Below are 15,140 nucleotides of genomic sequence, written 5' to 3'. Positions count from 1 at the left end.
TATATAAATATACATATGATACATGGACATATATATGCGTAAAAATATGTGAACGGATAATTCAACTTTATATGGTGAAAGCTGGACGTAAGGGATACACATAAACATAACTACAAATTATGATATTTCAAAAACGGGGAAGGAAATAAAGTAATAAAAAACGAAAAACAAGAAATGGTAAACAAAAAAGGGTGAAAAAAAATGAAGGGAAAAAAAGGTTCTTTAGTTAAATAGTACATTTTATATAAAAACATACGACATTTTATTATTATTTTTTCTTTAAGAAGTAAACTAATTTTATTTAATTATTTATTTAATACACTAATTAGGTGAAACCTAAATTCCATTCATTTTTCTTCACTCCAGAGAAGCAGCATTAAGATAACATTACGTAATACGAATAGAATGCGTTCGGGGTACTTACTAATTTTAATCGAATGAAGAAGACGTTACATAATATTTAGATGTGCTAATTTTCGCGCTCTGGCATATCATGCAACGTCCTTTTAATTAAGTTTTTCTCTGGATATTCGTTTTAAAAAGTATCGGCTAAAACCTCTCTTAGTATTTTTTTCCTTTCACTAGTCAAGTTTTTGGGGAATATAACCTCAAATTCAATTATTAGATCTCCACGTTTGGATGGATTTTTTGAAGAAGGCATTCCTTCCTTTGGAATCATTCTCCTAGAATTAGGTGTAACTATATCATCTACTCTTATATTTATTTCTCTGTTATCTAATGATTTTACTGTAAATTGAAAACCTGTTAAGGCTTTGTCTAGAGGCACATGACACTTATATATCAAATTATTTCCTTCCCTCACAAATCGTTCGTGCTCTTTTGTTTCTACTTTAAAAATTAAATCACCCGGTTCTAATAAAGGAGATGATTGGTCACCTTCACCATAAAACGTAATGGTCGTTCCATCATTCCATCCCGCTTTTACATCGATCGTTACCAATTTATCGTCATCATAGCTTTGACTTCCATTAAACCTTTTTCTCGTAATTTTGAGTTTCTTTTTGCATCCGTTATACAGTTCTTCCAGGGACAGTAGAAGACTTACTTCGTAAGTTTGGGATTTATAACTGTCGTTCCTTTTACCTGTTATATAACGGGGATTGCGGGGGGTATAAATGTGCACACACACATATACATATATATATAAGTACATATATATATATATATTTATTTATATAGGTACATATGTAAATGGGAACACGCCGAAAGACTTCTCTTCGCGCGATTCATCCATTTCTCCATTTTTTAACCTGAAGAACCCGAAGATTGGCCGCCCATAGAACCCATGTTATGGACAAAGGACGAAAATGGCGGGAAGTCGTCGTCGAAAACTGATGTAAAGGAGAAGTTTTTACTGCCACCAAAAAACTTACTGAATAGATCAGCTGGATCCATTCCTGCATTAAAAAAATTGGTATCGTCACCAGACATATTTTCTTTAACTCCTTCTTCACCATACAAATCGTACGTTTTTCTCTTAGAAGGGTCGGACAAAACATCATAAGCTTCAGAAATAATCTTAAATTTTTCTTCGGCTTCTTTTTTTTCCTTCTCATCTAAGTGTTTATCTGGGTGCCATTTCATGGCTAACTTTTTATAGGCCTTCTTTATATCATTTTCTGTCGCATCTCTAGGAACTCCTAACACGCTGTAATAATCCTAAAAGAACAAAAAAAAAAAAAAAGAAGAATTGGAAAACAAGTGTAATTAAAAAAAATAAGTGGAAAAATACATAGATAAATGGAACATAAAAATAATTAAATATGCTTTTCTTGAGGATGTTATTGTGTCTCCTTTTATCCTTTCACTCTTCTTTCGTAATTTCGCAAAAGATATTATTATCTAAATTTTCATCATTTTTTTCTCTTTCATATATCCTTTTTTTTGCCGAAAAAGAAAAGAAGCACAAGTAGAACTTCCCTTCCTTATTGTTCTTTTTCCATCTTAGTGTGTATGTTATAATTTAAAATTTCGTTTCCTTCTCCTTTTAATCCAACCTTTGATTTTCCGAATGATCCTGAAAATGGAGAACCGAAGCCTCCTGACTTTTCGGCTAGGGACCTGTCAAATCGTGTATCTGGCGTTCTTGCCAAATTATCCTCGCTGCCTCTATTTACTCCATTCTTACTCTATGATGGGTATAAAGTAAAATGTTAAAATAAATGTATATCTCAATTATACTAAAAAAGGAGAGTGAAAAACGCAATTCATGCTATGTCACAAAACCGTAGAAATTTGAATCCCCCAATGCAACTTCTTATTTTACTGTCTTACATATTTAGAACAAGTTAGAATCCATATTAGGAGGGGAAAAAAAAATACTTTAACACAAAAGAGGAATACGTTTAATTTTTCTCTCCTAGGATAATTCGTAAACGTTGCCATTTATTCTGTATTTAAATAAATAATTACACTATTTTCGTTTCCATAAAATAAGTTGTTTTCAATGTTATTACTATGACACTTAACGGTTTCACAATTTCTTTTAAAATTAAAAAGAAATGTATATATAATAATACAAATGACAAACTTTACGTAGTAACTTAATATTGATGCTTATCCTGATGCTTAAAGATGAAAAAAATTACACCAATAAAGCATCTCTAAAAGGCAAGAACAAAATAAACTTAAGCATCAGTGAAAAATAAAAAAAAAATCTAATTAATGTAACAACTAACCATATTGTTAACTAATTTTTTAACAACATGTTTTGTAAATTCATTTAATTAATTTCATGTTAGATCAATGAGAACAAACAAATGAGCTTATTTAAGAATCTTTAAAAACTACGACGTACAAAAAAAAAAAAGAGAAAAAATCGTAAAGCTTGATAAATAAACTACTAAAGTTTTTAAATAGAATTAAGCCCTTCGAGGGTTTTAGTCAGGTTGAAGACTTCTATAATTATTAACCATTTCCAAATCAACAGCACCAAAAGTTTGAAAAAAATATATGGTACATAAAAACGTAATTAAAAATTCGGGGGTTCTGACTATTGCACTACAAAACTATAAGCACAAATGAATAAAATTTAACTCACATATAGGTATTAAATATATACTAATAATACCGTCAAATATATAATAATAGTAATAATTGCCTCACTTTCAAACACAATTTTTTTATAGAATAACTTTAATTTTAATGTTATTTTTCTTTTTTCTAAAATTATAGCTTTCTAAACGGACCTTTTTTAAGCTTTTACATATTACTACATCATCTATAAATAAAATATTTCTATTTTTTTTTTTTTTTTTTGGGTCTGTTAATATAATGTTTAATTCTTTTTTTTTGGCGAGGAATATTTTTCTCAAAAAAATAAAAAAATAAAACATAAGGTCTTTCATATGTTTCTATTTTTTTTTTTTTTTTTTTTGCGAACAATATTCCTCTATTGATAAAAATAAGGGTAAGAAAAATTAGAAGAAACTTTTATAAAGAACAAAAAGATCAAATAAAACTGTACAACTTTCTTTGAACAGGCAAAAGCGCTTTTATAACATCACCAAGAAGGTAATAATCTTTTATAGGTTCCTTTAATTCCGTATCAAAGCAGCGAATTAAGCTAGCTATAAATGAATGCCTTTTTTTTTCTCTCTAATATGAAATTATTTAATGTTTCATTATAACTCTAAAGTTGTTCGGTATTGCGCAGCGTGTTTATTTTTTCAACTATCGATTGGCATAGAAACGTTAGGGCAGTTGTGGCTCCTTCGGGTAATTCCAAAAAAAGGCCACAACACCTTAAGCGTATACACATATATATATTTAATACATCGCAACAGATGACACACTTCTGCATTTGTCGCGCATAAGCGTTTTCCCCTCCTTGCCAACTTTTCACCTGTTCCTATAAATTTAGACCATTCGTGAATATATTCTTTCATGTAAGGTTTTTGTAGCACCTATTCGTTACTTAATCAGAAAAGCAGACCACATAGTACATGAAAAAAAGGAAGTCCTTCGTGTGCTACCTCTTCATGCTAATTACCTCATTTTATCTGAAAAAAATGTTAACTGCCATGTTGAATCCGCCTCATTTTTTTAATTGAGAAAAAAGAATAACAAAAAAAGGAATTACGCACTAAAGTGCTATGTGGGAAGAATTACCTTTCACATATTCTACTTCATTATCATCAATCACCAACATTCCGTTAACGCAATTTTTAGCAATGTGGAGAAGGTTCAATGTGTGCAGCTATTTTGCTAATTTTTTTAATTATTCAAATTAGGGCAAGACGCACAAAAATTGGTATATATTTTAGCAACATTAATGTTGATGGTATGGTCTAAGCAAAATAATGAAAATATACATTTCAGAAAATTTTCTTAAAATATAAACCAACATAAGGTAAAAATTAAAAATTGGCACAACTTATTTCTATATCATTTGGACTGTGCTGGATATGGTTAAAAAGGGTTGTTACCATATAGGTGACTAATAATTTTGCGTCCTGTAATGAAAAAATACATCCATATGACTACAATTCTTTGTAGCATTCCTTTTACCATAAAAGTGAAAGTTTAAATTATAGGAAGGACAAGTATTATACGATTATGTGATAGTCTTTTTCTAACATCTCAATTTTGTTTGCCATGCTTTCTGTAAAAAATGTGCTATAAATATAATTTTACTTTTTAAAAATAATTCACAGATATGTTACAGTCAGTTCCAATTTTTTCATCATAATTTATGGCCCCATTCGTGTACTTTATTTTTTACAACATCCACATAACCTTATAATAGTTGTTAACAAAATATATAGGATCAATATTTCCTGAACCAACTACGCAGCTGCAGTTTCATTTCTCTGAAACGACTTTCCTCACGCTTACACTATTTTATCATTATTATTATTATTAATATATGTTTTTACTGATTGGCGTCTTATATATAGCGTACTAGTTATGCTGACATTCTGTGCTAATAACATTTGGGGGCTAATATTAAAAAAACAAAATTGAACATTAAAAAACTATTTTTCGCTATTGCTTTTAGCTGTGCAATTATTCCTTGAGAAAAAATATATATATATATATATGCAATGTTATATATATACTAAACTGAGCTGTAAATATATGTACATGTACAATACCACACTTCTTTGCGCCATTCTGTATCGTTACAAAATTCGGTGACTTTTTACGAAAAAAAAGGGTAAGCAGTTTGCCCCTCATTGTATGAATTAAGCCAAATAAAGAATTGATGCTAAAGAATAGAATAACTCTTCCTTTTTCACAAATTTACAAAGTACAAGACGTGAGTGAGTCGAATATTAAATTCAGCAATAATTGTAACATAGTCAGACTTGCGCTTAGCCTACGTTAATACAAAGTATGTATGATAAAATATTGAAAGCAAATTTTAGCAGAACCTACAAGTTTATAACCATTAATTATAATAAATGTTATTTTAAAGTTTGTTCTATTTATTTATTTTAGGATGTAATATGAAAAATGTCAAAGTTGTTCGAGTAAAACCATTTGCTGTTTTGCTATATTCTTCTGATTAACATCAACGAAGGGTAGCATTTTGTTCCATAAATCATCAATTTTTTTTTGGCCCCAAACCTGATTATCCTTTTTTTCCTCTTGATAATTCCAATTTTGAATTACTATATAAAATTTGTTTTGTTCTATATTAAAGAAATATACATATATATTATTAAAGATCATTTTACAAATTGTCACTGCTATACTTCCTTTGTAAGTAGAAGAATGTTTCAATAAAGTGAGGGACATCTCACAAAATTCTTCACAATTAAGAATATCACCCAAATATTTTCAGAATATATTATTCTAAAATGAAGCGTTGCAATAGTCTCTTAGATGTCAATTCAAAACGTAGTAGTGCGTCAAATCGAGTTAGAAACATGTCTACACTGAAATCTTCCATGTCACCCATAAAATCGAGAAATAAAAATATAACTAAAAATGCAGTCACCTTTTTTGCAAATATTATATATTTATCCCTTTTATTGTGCATATTCCAAGGATCTCTTGACTACAGGTAAAATTTATCAGACCGTCATGTACCCATGCCCCCGTGTGGACACATTTTTTTCTTTTTTCTTTTTTTTTTTCGCCCCATGCTTCTATTTTTCTTACATGAATATTTTAAGCAGTACGAACAAAAAAGCAACAAAACATCTCAATGCACATTCGTAATTTTCAAGTTGCAGGGACGTTAATAAATTCTCTACCAAATGTACTAAACCATTTAATGGTAAAGCGACAGGTATCACATTTAGGAGAAACCTAGCCCAAGTATACGGTGAGAATGTACCTGAAATGCCAGAGGAAAATGTATTAGAACCAGAAGATGCAGCAACGCAGACCTTTGAGCATTATAACTCTAATTACCCTCCTGAAGAAGAGGAATTTGATGACACTGAAAATCTAGATGAACTTATTGGAATATGCGAAAAAGAATTTGAAGATATTCTTATAGACATTACAGATCGGTTTGTAGAATTTACGGACGATATGAATCATTGCTGGTGTGATGAGATGTGGAAAACTGTATGGTGTAAATACGTAGACAGTGTGTACAGTAGTGTAATAAAAAACCTAAACGACCCAACCCTTTCTTTAAATGAAAAAAAGGATATTTTCAAATTCTTGATGGAATGGTGTCAGGAAGATTTTAAGTACTTCTTGAAATTCATTAAGGAAGAATGGGATTTGAGGGATGACCCAGAGCATTACTTGGAAAGATAAAAAAAAAAAAAGGAAGAAAAAAAATCAAATACGGTGTTCCAGAGGATATTTAAACTTACGTTTACAAAGGAAGAATTTACTTTTTTAAAGTTATCCATCACTTTTTTTACATGTGAAATGTAAAAACTAGCCGTATTATTTGCTATCATTTGTATGCTATTTAACCTAAAGATTTAACATTACATAAAGGATTCGTCTCATGGGCCTTATAGCATAATGAGTTTTTCATTATTTCGTTTTACACATAGTGATGTTATTCGCCCTTTTTTCCTGCTGCTCGACAAAATTCAGTCGTTATTTTTATACTCCTTTGTCGCTATCGCTACAGAAGCAATGAAACACGCTGCCCTAAGGACATACATACATACGCCTCCCCCATTTGTTGAACCCTCTTTTTTTTTGTAAAGTTCGTTTGTGTGTCATTCTAGAAACGGAGCAGCTCCAATGCTCTAGGACGCTTTTCTCACACAAGGCGTAACAATCCTTATTTGCTGAAAAACATCATTCTCTAAAAGATGAAACATATCACTTCTTTTTTTTTTGTGATGTACCAACGCCTTCGTGAATACGACAAATAACCACCTCATGCTTCATCGCAAGAGACAAAGATACTTCAATTAAGTATTCCCAAAGTGGTAGCTATTTTTCCGCGTAACATTGATCCCTTTACGTATTAAAAAAAAAAAAAAATGTATCACCTTGCTGTACATATGCAAATGCAAATTGCTTTTATTTCCATTATTCTTCAGTTACACTTTCGCTGAATATCCATTCACATTTTTAAACCAAAGAAATAATATAAATATTGCGCAAAGCGCTTAATTGAAGCATAAATTATGTTATTAAATTTATATCGTTGGGCATTATAGTGCACTTTTTTTCTTGGTTCATCTTAATTTTATGCATATCATATGATAAGTTAATTGGAAAACGCTTAATGCAGGGGATCTTTTTCCGAGTACATATTTTTATGTACAGTTTTTCTTAACACGTGAAATGATTGCATTGCTTCATTTCACAATTTTCCCCCATTTTTAATTAAAAATACGAAAATTGTAACGTACTTATTGCGCACAGCTTATTCATTTGAAGGGAATCTCATGTGTTCATTTCCATTTTATGTGCTTGTAAATATAAGTGCTATTTAGAAAAATACAGCGAAATTTTATTCGACCATAATTTAATTATTTTTAAGAATTGCATAGAAATATTGCCTATTTAAATATTAAATACCTTTACCGTTTTTCATTCATTATTACTATCATGTATTATTGGAGAAATGCGCTCTAATGATCAAGTGATTCCTGAATGGAATAATTGTTTTACAGGCCATTTCTGTGAGAAGTTATCACCTTAAATTTTACTTATAATTTTTTCCTTTTAATATTTAATCACCTAATGCTTTTTCTTAGTTCAACTTTAAAGTTAGAGATTTATTGAAACATGCATATGTTCTGATATTCCAGCTTTAGAACAAAATCTTTTGTAATTTCCCCCTTTCGTTAAAAATTATTTTATTTATTATATTTTATTTATAGTATTTTATTATATTTCATTTTATTTATTTATTATTACTCTTATTATTACTTTTTTCATTATTTTTATTTTTTTTTTTCTGCCCTCACCACTTTACTAAAAAACGTATAATTAAAGGAAACTTTTTGCCATATTAAAACCAATTAGTTCATTTCATAAACCTTTTTTTTAATAGCTACATTAATTAGATTTTCCTCGCATGTCAGATTGTTTTTTACATTTTTTCGTGTTATTATGAAATTGTTTCCTCCACCTATATTCACATGTATACGTAGGAGCTAACAATAACAATAATCAGACTTATAATGTGTGCGTATTCTTTTTATTTACCTGTTAACACTTGGAGATTATTTTTAACCTCAACAGGAATGAGGAAAATGCCTTATCACGCATGTTGCAAAGCGACAAAATAAAATATAATTGTTTCTTCGATGCCCATTAAGACGTAACTAGAAAATTTGCTTCAGGGTACACAGATAATAAAATGAAGTGCCATAAAGGGGCGAGAGAAAATATATTCCATCTCCATGATAAAATACTTGTAACATTCTTCCTCATTTGGACATTGATTTGTTCTCACCCGGTAAGGAAATGAACAGGCGCAAAAATGCATAAGTAAACTTTTCATGTATTTTTCTACATAACACCATTGGACATTTCTTTAAATGTCATTAAGTTGACATCCAAAATAAATTATTCTGTACAACTTCTTTTTTTTCCTTTCTTTTTACTAGACTAAGTACAGCGAACTGTATGACATACCACATAATTCTGAAACATCATTGGCTCCAAGATATAATAGATCATTAGCAGAAAATATAGGAGACACTCAAGGAGGAACTAACAAATTAAGAAGTCGAAATGGAACTCCTCCAACTAAGGGAAACAAACCAAGGGGAACTCCCCCCAGCGGGTTACAAGCTAATAAAAAAACGGATCTAACGCAAAACAAGCCACCAGTTGGAAATACCGCTGATAAAAAAAAAATTGACAAAAGAACGAAAAGGCCAACAGGTCAATCATTGCAAAATGTTCAAAAACCGCCCGCAGAAAAAGGGAACACCATGAAAAATGGATTAACCGAGTGTAAATTGAAGGGAGATCATACGGGAGGACCAAAAGCTAATAATAAATCGACCAAATCAACCGTTCAGTCTATGAAGGGGTCTGCACCCACTGGCTTAAAAGTTACTAACGAAGGAGTTCAATCAGTAGGCAGTCCTGCAGTGTTACCCCCCCCTAGCAAATTAAACACCAATAAAAAAAAATGTACAGTGCCCAATTCTCCGAAAAGGAAAGTCCCTAGTTCGTCAAAAGTCAGTAAAAAAGGAGAAAAGGCAACTAACTCACAAAAAGGATCCCCATCTGCCGTATTAAAGGCCACCAACAAAGACGAACCAGAAAGTCGTTCTTCAGGAAAAGTGAAAACATTCGAATCGGGGGATAATGTAAAAAATGATAATTTACCCACACAAAAACTCAACGAATTACTCATTAATCAGAAAGACAATAAAACTCCAAAACACACATCAGTGCAAGAAGGACGAAACCAATTAAATGAGAATGAAAAAAAACGGAAGCCCAAAAAACATCCATTCAAAAATGCTCCCCCCAGTGGATTAGTGGCAGGCAAAAGAATGAGCGAACCAAGTAATTCTAAATTGAAAAACAAACCGCACAGTGGACTGCTAGGAAACCAAAAAGACACGGAATCGCCATCTTTTCCTTTAAAAAATATTCCCAAGGGTGATTTAAAAAATATTCCCAAAGGTGATTTAAAAAATAAGCCGAAAGAGTCAACAAACAATGTGTTAAAAAATATACCTGCTGGTGAACAAAAGGGGAATGAGAAAAATGACCCAACTAAATCTATCAGATTCCCAGGAAATGAAGGCGAATTTGATCTAAATATACATTCAGGGGAAGTTGATAATAAAAAATATGTAACTAAAGTTTACACTTTGAAAAGAGGCAAATATTTTAATGAGAATTTGGACGGAATTATACATGGAGTAAACGATAAATTAACTCTTGAACTCCAACAACTTGAAACATGTGGCAGACGAGTACAACCATTGCAGAACAAACCTCCCGCATTAAAAGAATATAGCGAAAGTAACATATCAAAAGATTATCAACTGAAAAACGAACAACCTGATTTAAAAAAATATGGCGAAAGTAACATATCAAAAGATTATCAACTGAAAAACAAACAACCTGATTTAAAAGCATATAATGAAAGTCACCTCACAGAGGAAAATGGATTAGCACATAGGGCACCTACAGGATTAAAAGAATTTGAAAAGTCGGACGAAACAAGGGATTATGGATTAAAGGGGTATACAGATTCGGAAATAAAAGAACCAAAAATTGATGATCAATCAAGTAGTCAAGGAAATGAGGAAAATATAAATGTCCAGTCAGACGAAACTGTAAGTACTGTAGCAAAGCTGGATAATGCCAATAAGCCGGTCAAGAATGCTGGAATAATAGGAAATATTCCCACCGATGTAGATCGTATCGAAAGAACTCTAGAAACTGTATTCTGTGTCCTCAAGGAAGATGACGAAGGAGAGTTAGGCGAATATATCGAAATACATTCAAAAAAATGTTATAAATTAGATGCAAATGTAAAAGACGGAGTAAAGGAATATGATGAAAAACTTGAAGATGCGTCCTACGGATTTAGAGAAAAGCTCCCAGTTACTAAAGTGCAAGAGTACGATGTAGTCGAAAGAGTATTTGATAAACCAATAAAAGTTAAAAAAGAAAACATTAAGCCTATAGAACATTACACATACACTTATAGTGGATCAAAACCTGGGTCGCCACAAAAAAATTATGGATTGTTAGATTTTTTCTCCTTTACTTTTAATGTTCTTTCGGATCGTGATGTATACTTGGTAAAAAAAGAGAATATGTCCTTATACAAATTGGGCAAAGAAGCTATGAAGGGTAAGTTAACCCAAGAATTGATGCATGAGTATGTTACTCATTGTGTGAAACCAAAGGTGAAAAAAGAAAAAGTAAAAAACAAGGAGAAATCAAAAAATAAAGAACAGAAAGGGAAAAAAAAACAAGCAGAAATTAAAAATTAAAGAAGAGAAAAAAAAAAAACAAGCAGAAGAAAAAGGAGACGTATTTTAAAATGAAGAGGAAACAAGATAAATTAGCGCGAAAGGAGATGGCGAAGGCGGGAAGGAACGCTGAGGGGAAAGGGACTGAGATGACTGAAGATGAGGCAAAAAAGCCTAAAGTAAACAAAAATGAGGTGAAGAAAACTGCGGTATAAAAAAACAATGAGGATAAAAAAGAAACCTGAAGAAAAAATGAGCAAAACGAGTGAGCTGAAAAAAAAATAGAAAAAGCCATTTCTTCAACGAAAAAATATTCCCCGTATGGTTCTCGGTAAATGACAACAGTTCATATTTCAGAGATGTAAACGAATTAATGGTGAATGTACACGATGATATATTAAGCGGAATATTGCAGAAATAGTAAAGTGCGATCTGAAATTACATAATGCAGAAAAAAATTTTAGCGTAAATAAAAATTCTGAAATATTTTACCTACGTACTTTAAGTAATATTTGCATATGTCCGAGTGGTGGGTACCCTATTGTTAAGGTTACGTTGATTTAACCAACTCTCTAGTATTATCCGTATCTTGTTTGTCTCTTACTCTATAATCAGAACATAGACAAGATGCACTAATTAAAGATAACGATGTGTTCATTTTATTTGTAATAAAATTTTTATTTCCTCCAAAAAAGGATACACACCATGTATATGTACAGATGAGTATATGTATATATATGTGTTACCATTCATTCTAACACCTTTCTATCCCACATGAATTAGCAGATGAACAGTTTGTGATTATAAATTGTTCACTGTAATGTCACCTATATGATGTATAATTCTGGACAGGGTTAACAATGTGAGCAATCCTGCCCATCCAAGAATTCATCAATTTTTTCCTTTTGTTTTTTTCATTTTTTTATGTAAAATGTACCTTATGCATGGAGATTCCATATCTGTCTTATTTAGCCACAAGTTTTATCGTTTTCTATACATTTGCATTAGTAAACGTTTTTTTCTTCCTTCTGATAAATATATGGTTTTTTAGCCATTTCAACTTTATACCTTTTTTTTATTCTTGTGTGTAAAATTGTGTTTAACAATTTATGAAATTTTTTAATACAATTTAACTGAATTAACAACTTAATTTTATAATTTCCCATTTACGAACACATTATCTCCGCCTGTTTACATTTTATTTCATAAAATGATTCAACAGAGCCAAATTATACGTTTTTTTTTTCTTCTTATTTTCGCCTTATAAATGTGTTAACCAGATATTCGTAAGAGCTTATAAACATATTCAATTTTTTCGAACATTTTTGCGAACAATTTAAAAAAAAAATTCCATTTCTCCTTTTTCATGCCGCTTTGAAGTAACAGTTGTACATAAATCACATTTGCAGCGTCTTCAAAATATTTTAAAATGTGTCTTTTTTGTCTCCAACACCATTACTGGTTTGTTAGTATGTCATAGGTTCCGTAATATTAATTTTCCCTCTATAGGCATGTTAAAGGAATATTTCACCAAAAAAAGGCGGGAAAAAATTCTCATTAGTTTTTCCCACTTTAGACAAATGTGATGAGATGTTATATATTGCCATTTTTCACATTTACAACACTAATTTTTACTCTCTCATTCTACCTTTAAAAGAAAACGAAAACGTTATTTTATACTGCGGACCTGTTTTCATTTTCGAAGAAGCTGTTTTTTAAATGCCAAAAAATTTATAATACTTTCTAAAATATATATTTCAATTTATGTTTTCGCGTGTTTTTTTTCAAGTTCGTCTTTGATACACACGCTGACACAGGGTATTTTATGCATATACACACACATCACAAATTAATTAGAAAATTTAAAAAAATTAAAAAGTTAAAAACACACAGTTTATAGCGGATAAAACACAAATCAAAAATCAAACAAATGAGTAAAAATAAAATATAAAAAAAAAGCTGCACATGATTCAATGCAGAGAGGACTTAACAAAGTAAAGGGTGGCTCTTCCCCTTCCTTTATAATTATGTAAGAGCCATTTGTCAATATTATATGTTATTTTTTTGATTAAAAGAACAAAATTTTCCCAATCTTGCTCACAGGGGATTGCTAAAGAAATATAAAAAATGACATGCACGTTTTAATCACAACAAAATGGTGATAATACCTCTTTTTCTTTAATTTAAAGCAGATGTATTTTCACCCTCGTTCCATCTGTACACACCCATGAATATGTTTATTATACCTTATCTTTCATGCTGGTCTACCATTTTCCTAATCTTAGGTTTCTTTGAAATGATAACATAGACTCTTTAATGTTAAAAATCGAAAAGTTGCAAAAATCTTGTATTTGTAATGGATCATATTTTTCAATATCCAACCTTCTATGTGCCAATTCCTGTTTTATTATATTTCTTATATCACTCATCTGCGGTAATAACTTATCTACGGGCATAGTGTCCTTAGTCATGTTCATCTTTGCCATCCATATCCCCTGTGCAATTGCGCTGTTTAAAATGCCATGAGCATCCGGGCCTAAATCATCCCATATGGAAGGCTTCTTCCTTCTATAAGTCATTCCCAATCCACCTGCGGCTACGGCAAGCATGCCCAACATTACACCTATAACTGCATATATCACCTTCTTTTTCCTCTTCTTATTTAATTCATCAATAGGAGACTTCATCAAATGAGATTCACTTCTCTTTACGGCAGCATTGCACAAATGCTGTTCAAATAAAATATTAAAGAATAATATAAGGATAAAAATGCACACATTGCTTATTTTCATTTGGGACAACAAATGAAACAAAAAGGTCTTTGCAAAGAGAAAAAAAAGGATACAAAATTTTTATGCATATACTGTACACCCAAGCGTAATTAAAAGGATGGTTTTTCCTTGTCTGCTGAAGCAGTTGAACAATTTTCGTAACATAAATTTGCCGAAATGTTAACGTGTTAATTTGTTGACTTGTTAATGTGTCAATTTTATAACATGCAACTCTTTCTTTCCACTTTTTCATTTTTATTTTATTTTTTTCTTTCTTCATTTTAACCATTTTTATTTGTGTTGCTTGCAAAATATTTTATCGATGAAATTTGAGGTTACATGTGGTTAACACTGCATACATATACGTATCAACAAATACGTTTGCACTCGGAGAGGTCACCTACATGTGCTTTGCTTCTTTCATAATTAATTGCGATGTTTTAAACCACAAATTAAAAGCATACATTTTTAAAAATACAACATTTTATGTGTCTACACATGCGTGGTAATGGCATGCGGCGGGTTTCGTAACAGCTGCATTTGGCACATATGCATGCCACTTTTAAGTGGACTAAGAAAGTTTCTCCTAAAAAATGAAGAAAAAATTAAGAGATAAAGAAACAAATATTTTTTTTATAAAAAGATGATTCAAAACAAATAACTAATTTTAATATCAATTAAGGAAACCCCCCCGAAAAAAAAAATGATTAAATATATGTGCATATGTAAAGGCAACCGTTAGTGGTCTTCTTTGCGAATGCATGCAATTAAAAAAAATAGCACTTTGTGGCAAAATTGAATAGAGGCCAATTACATCAAAATTTAAGCAAATAAGGTGTATGTAAAAAGCTTTTTTTAGGTTCATGTCGAATGAGATATTGCTTGGAAAAAAAAAAAAAAAAAAAACCTTGTACAACATTTACGGGTAGCATGTTGTAGCATATCACAGCGTGCACCCCCAATGCGTTTATTTCTTCAAGAACAGAAAAGATCAAAAAAATGTGGAAACAAAGAG

General features: G+C 30.9%; 4 protein-coding genes across 4 annotated transcripts; 2 read left to right on the top strand and 2 right to left on the bottom strand.

Moving 5' to 3' along the window:
- Positions 1-535: 535 nt before the first annotated feature.
- On the bottom strand, positions 536-2,406 carry PCOAH_00047590 (Hsp40-like protein; the record flags this gene model as incomplete). Its single annotated transcript, XM_020061542.1, has 4 exons — positions 536-1,104; positions 1,272-1,680; positions 2,019-2,150; positions 2,344-2,406. The coding sequence occupies 4 exons, from the start codon at positions 2,404-2,406 to the stop codon at positions 536-538; spliced, it is 1,173 nt and encodes a 390-aa protein (XP_019916085.1).
- A 3,419-nt stretch (positions 2,407-5,825) lies between these two features.
- Positions 5,826-6,741, top strand: PCOAH_00047580 (Uncharacterized protein; the record flags this gene model as incomplete). Its single annotated transcript, XM_020061541.1, has 2 exons — positions 5,826-6,031; positions 6,204-6,741. The coding sequence occupies 2 exons, from the start codon at positions 5,826-5,828 to the stop codon at positions 6,739-6,741; spliced, it is 744 nt and encodes a 247-aa protein (XP_019916841.1).
- A 2,020-nt stretch (positions 6,742-8,761) lies between these two features.
- On the top strand, positions 8,762-11,375 carry PCOAH_00047570 (Erythrocyte membrane protein 3; the record flags this gene model as incomplete). The annotated part of the gene is made up of 2 exons (XM_020061540.1): positions 8,762-8,860; positions 9,012-11,375. 2 exons carry the CDS (start codon positions 8,762-8,764, stop codon positions 11,373-11,375), a joined length of 2,463 nt encoding a protein of 820 aa, XP_019917066.1.
- A 2,243-nt stretch (positions 11,376-13,618) lies between these two features.
- PCOAH_00047560 (Early transcribed membrane protein) lies at positions 13,619-14,146 on the bottom strand (the record flags this gene model as incomplete). Its single annotated transcript, XM_020061539.1, has 1 exon — positions 13,619-14,146. One exon carries the CDS (start codon positions 14,144-14,146, stop codon positions 13,619-13,621), a length of 528 nt encoding a protein of 175 aa, XP_019916362.1.
- Positions 14,147-15,140: the final 994 nt, after the last annotated feature.

This window comes from Plasmodium coatneyi, chromosome 12 (assembly GCF_001680005.1).
Source record: "Plasmodium coatneyi strain Hackeri chromosome 12, complete sequence".
In the NCBI taxonomy this organism is placed as follows: domain Eukaryota; phylum Apicomplexa; class Aconoidasida; order Haemosporida; family Plasmodiidae; genus Plasmodium; species Plasmodium coatneyi.
Note: the sequence above shows the minus strand (reverse complement) of the source record. Positions and strands in the feature narration are given on the sequence as shown.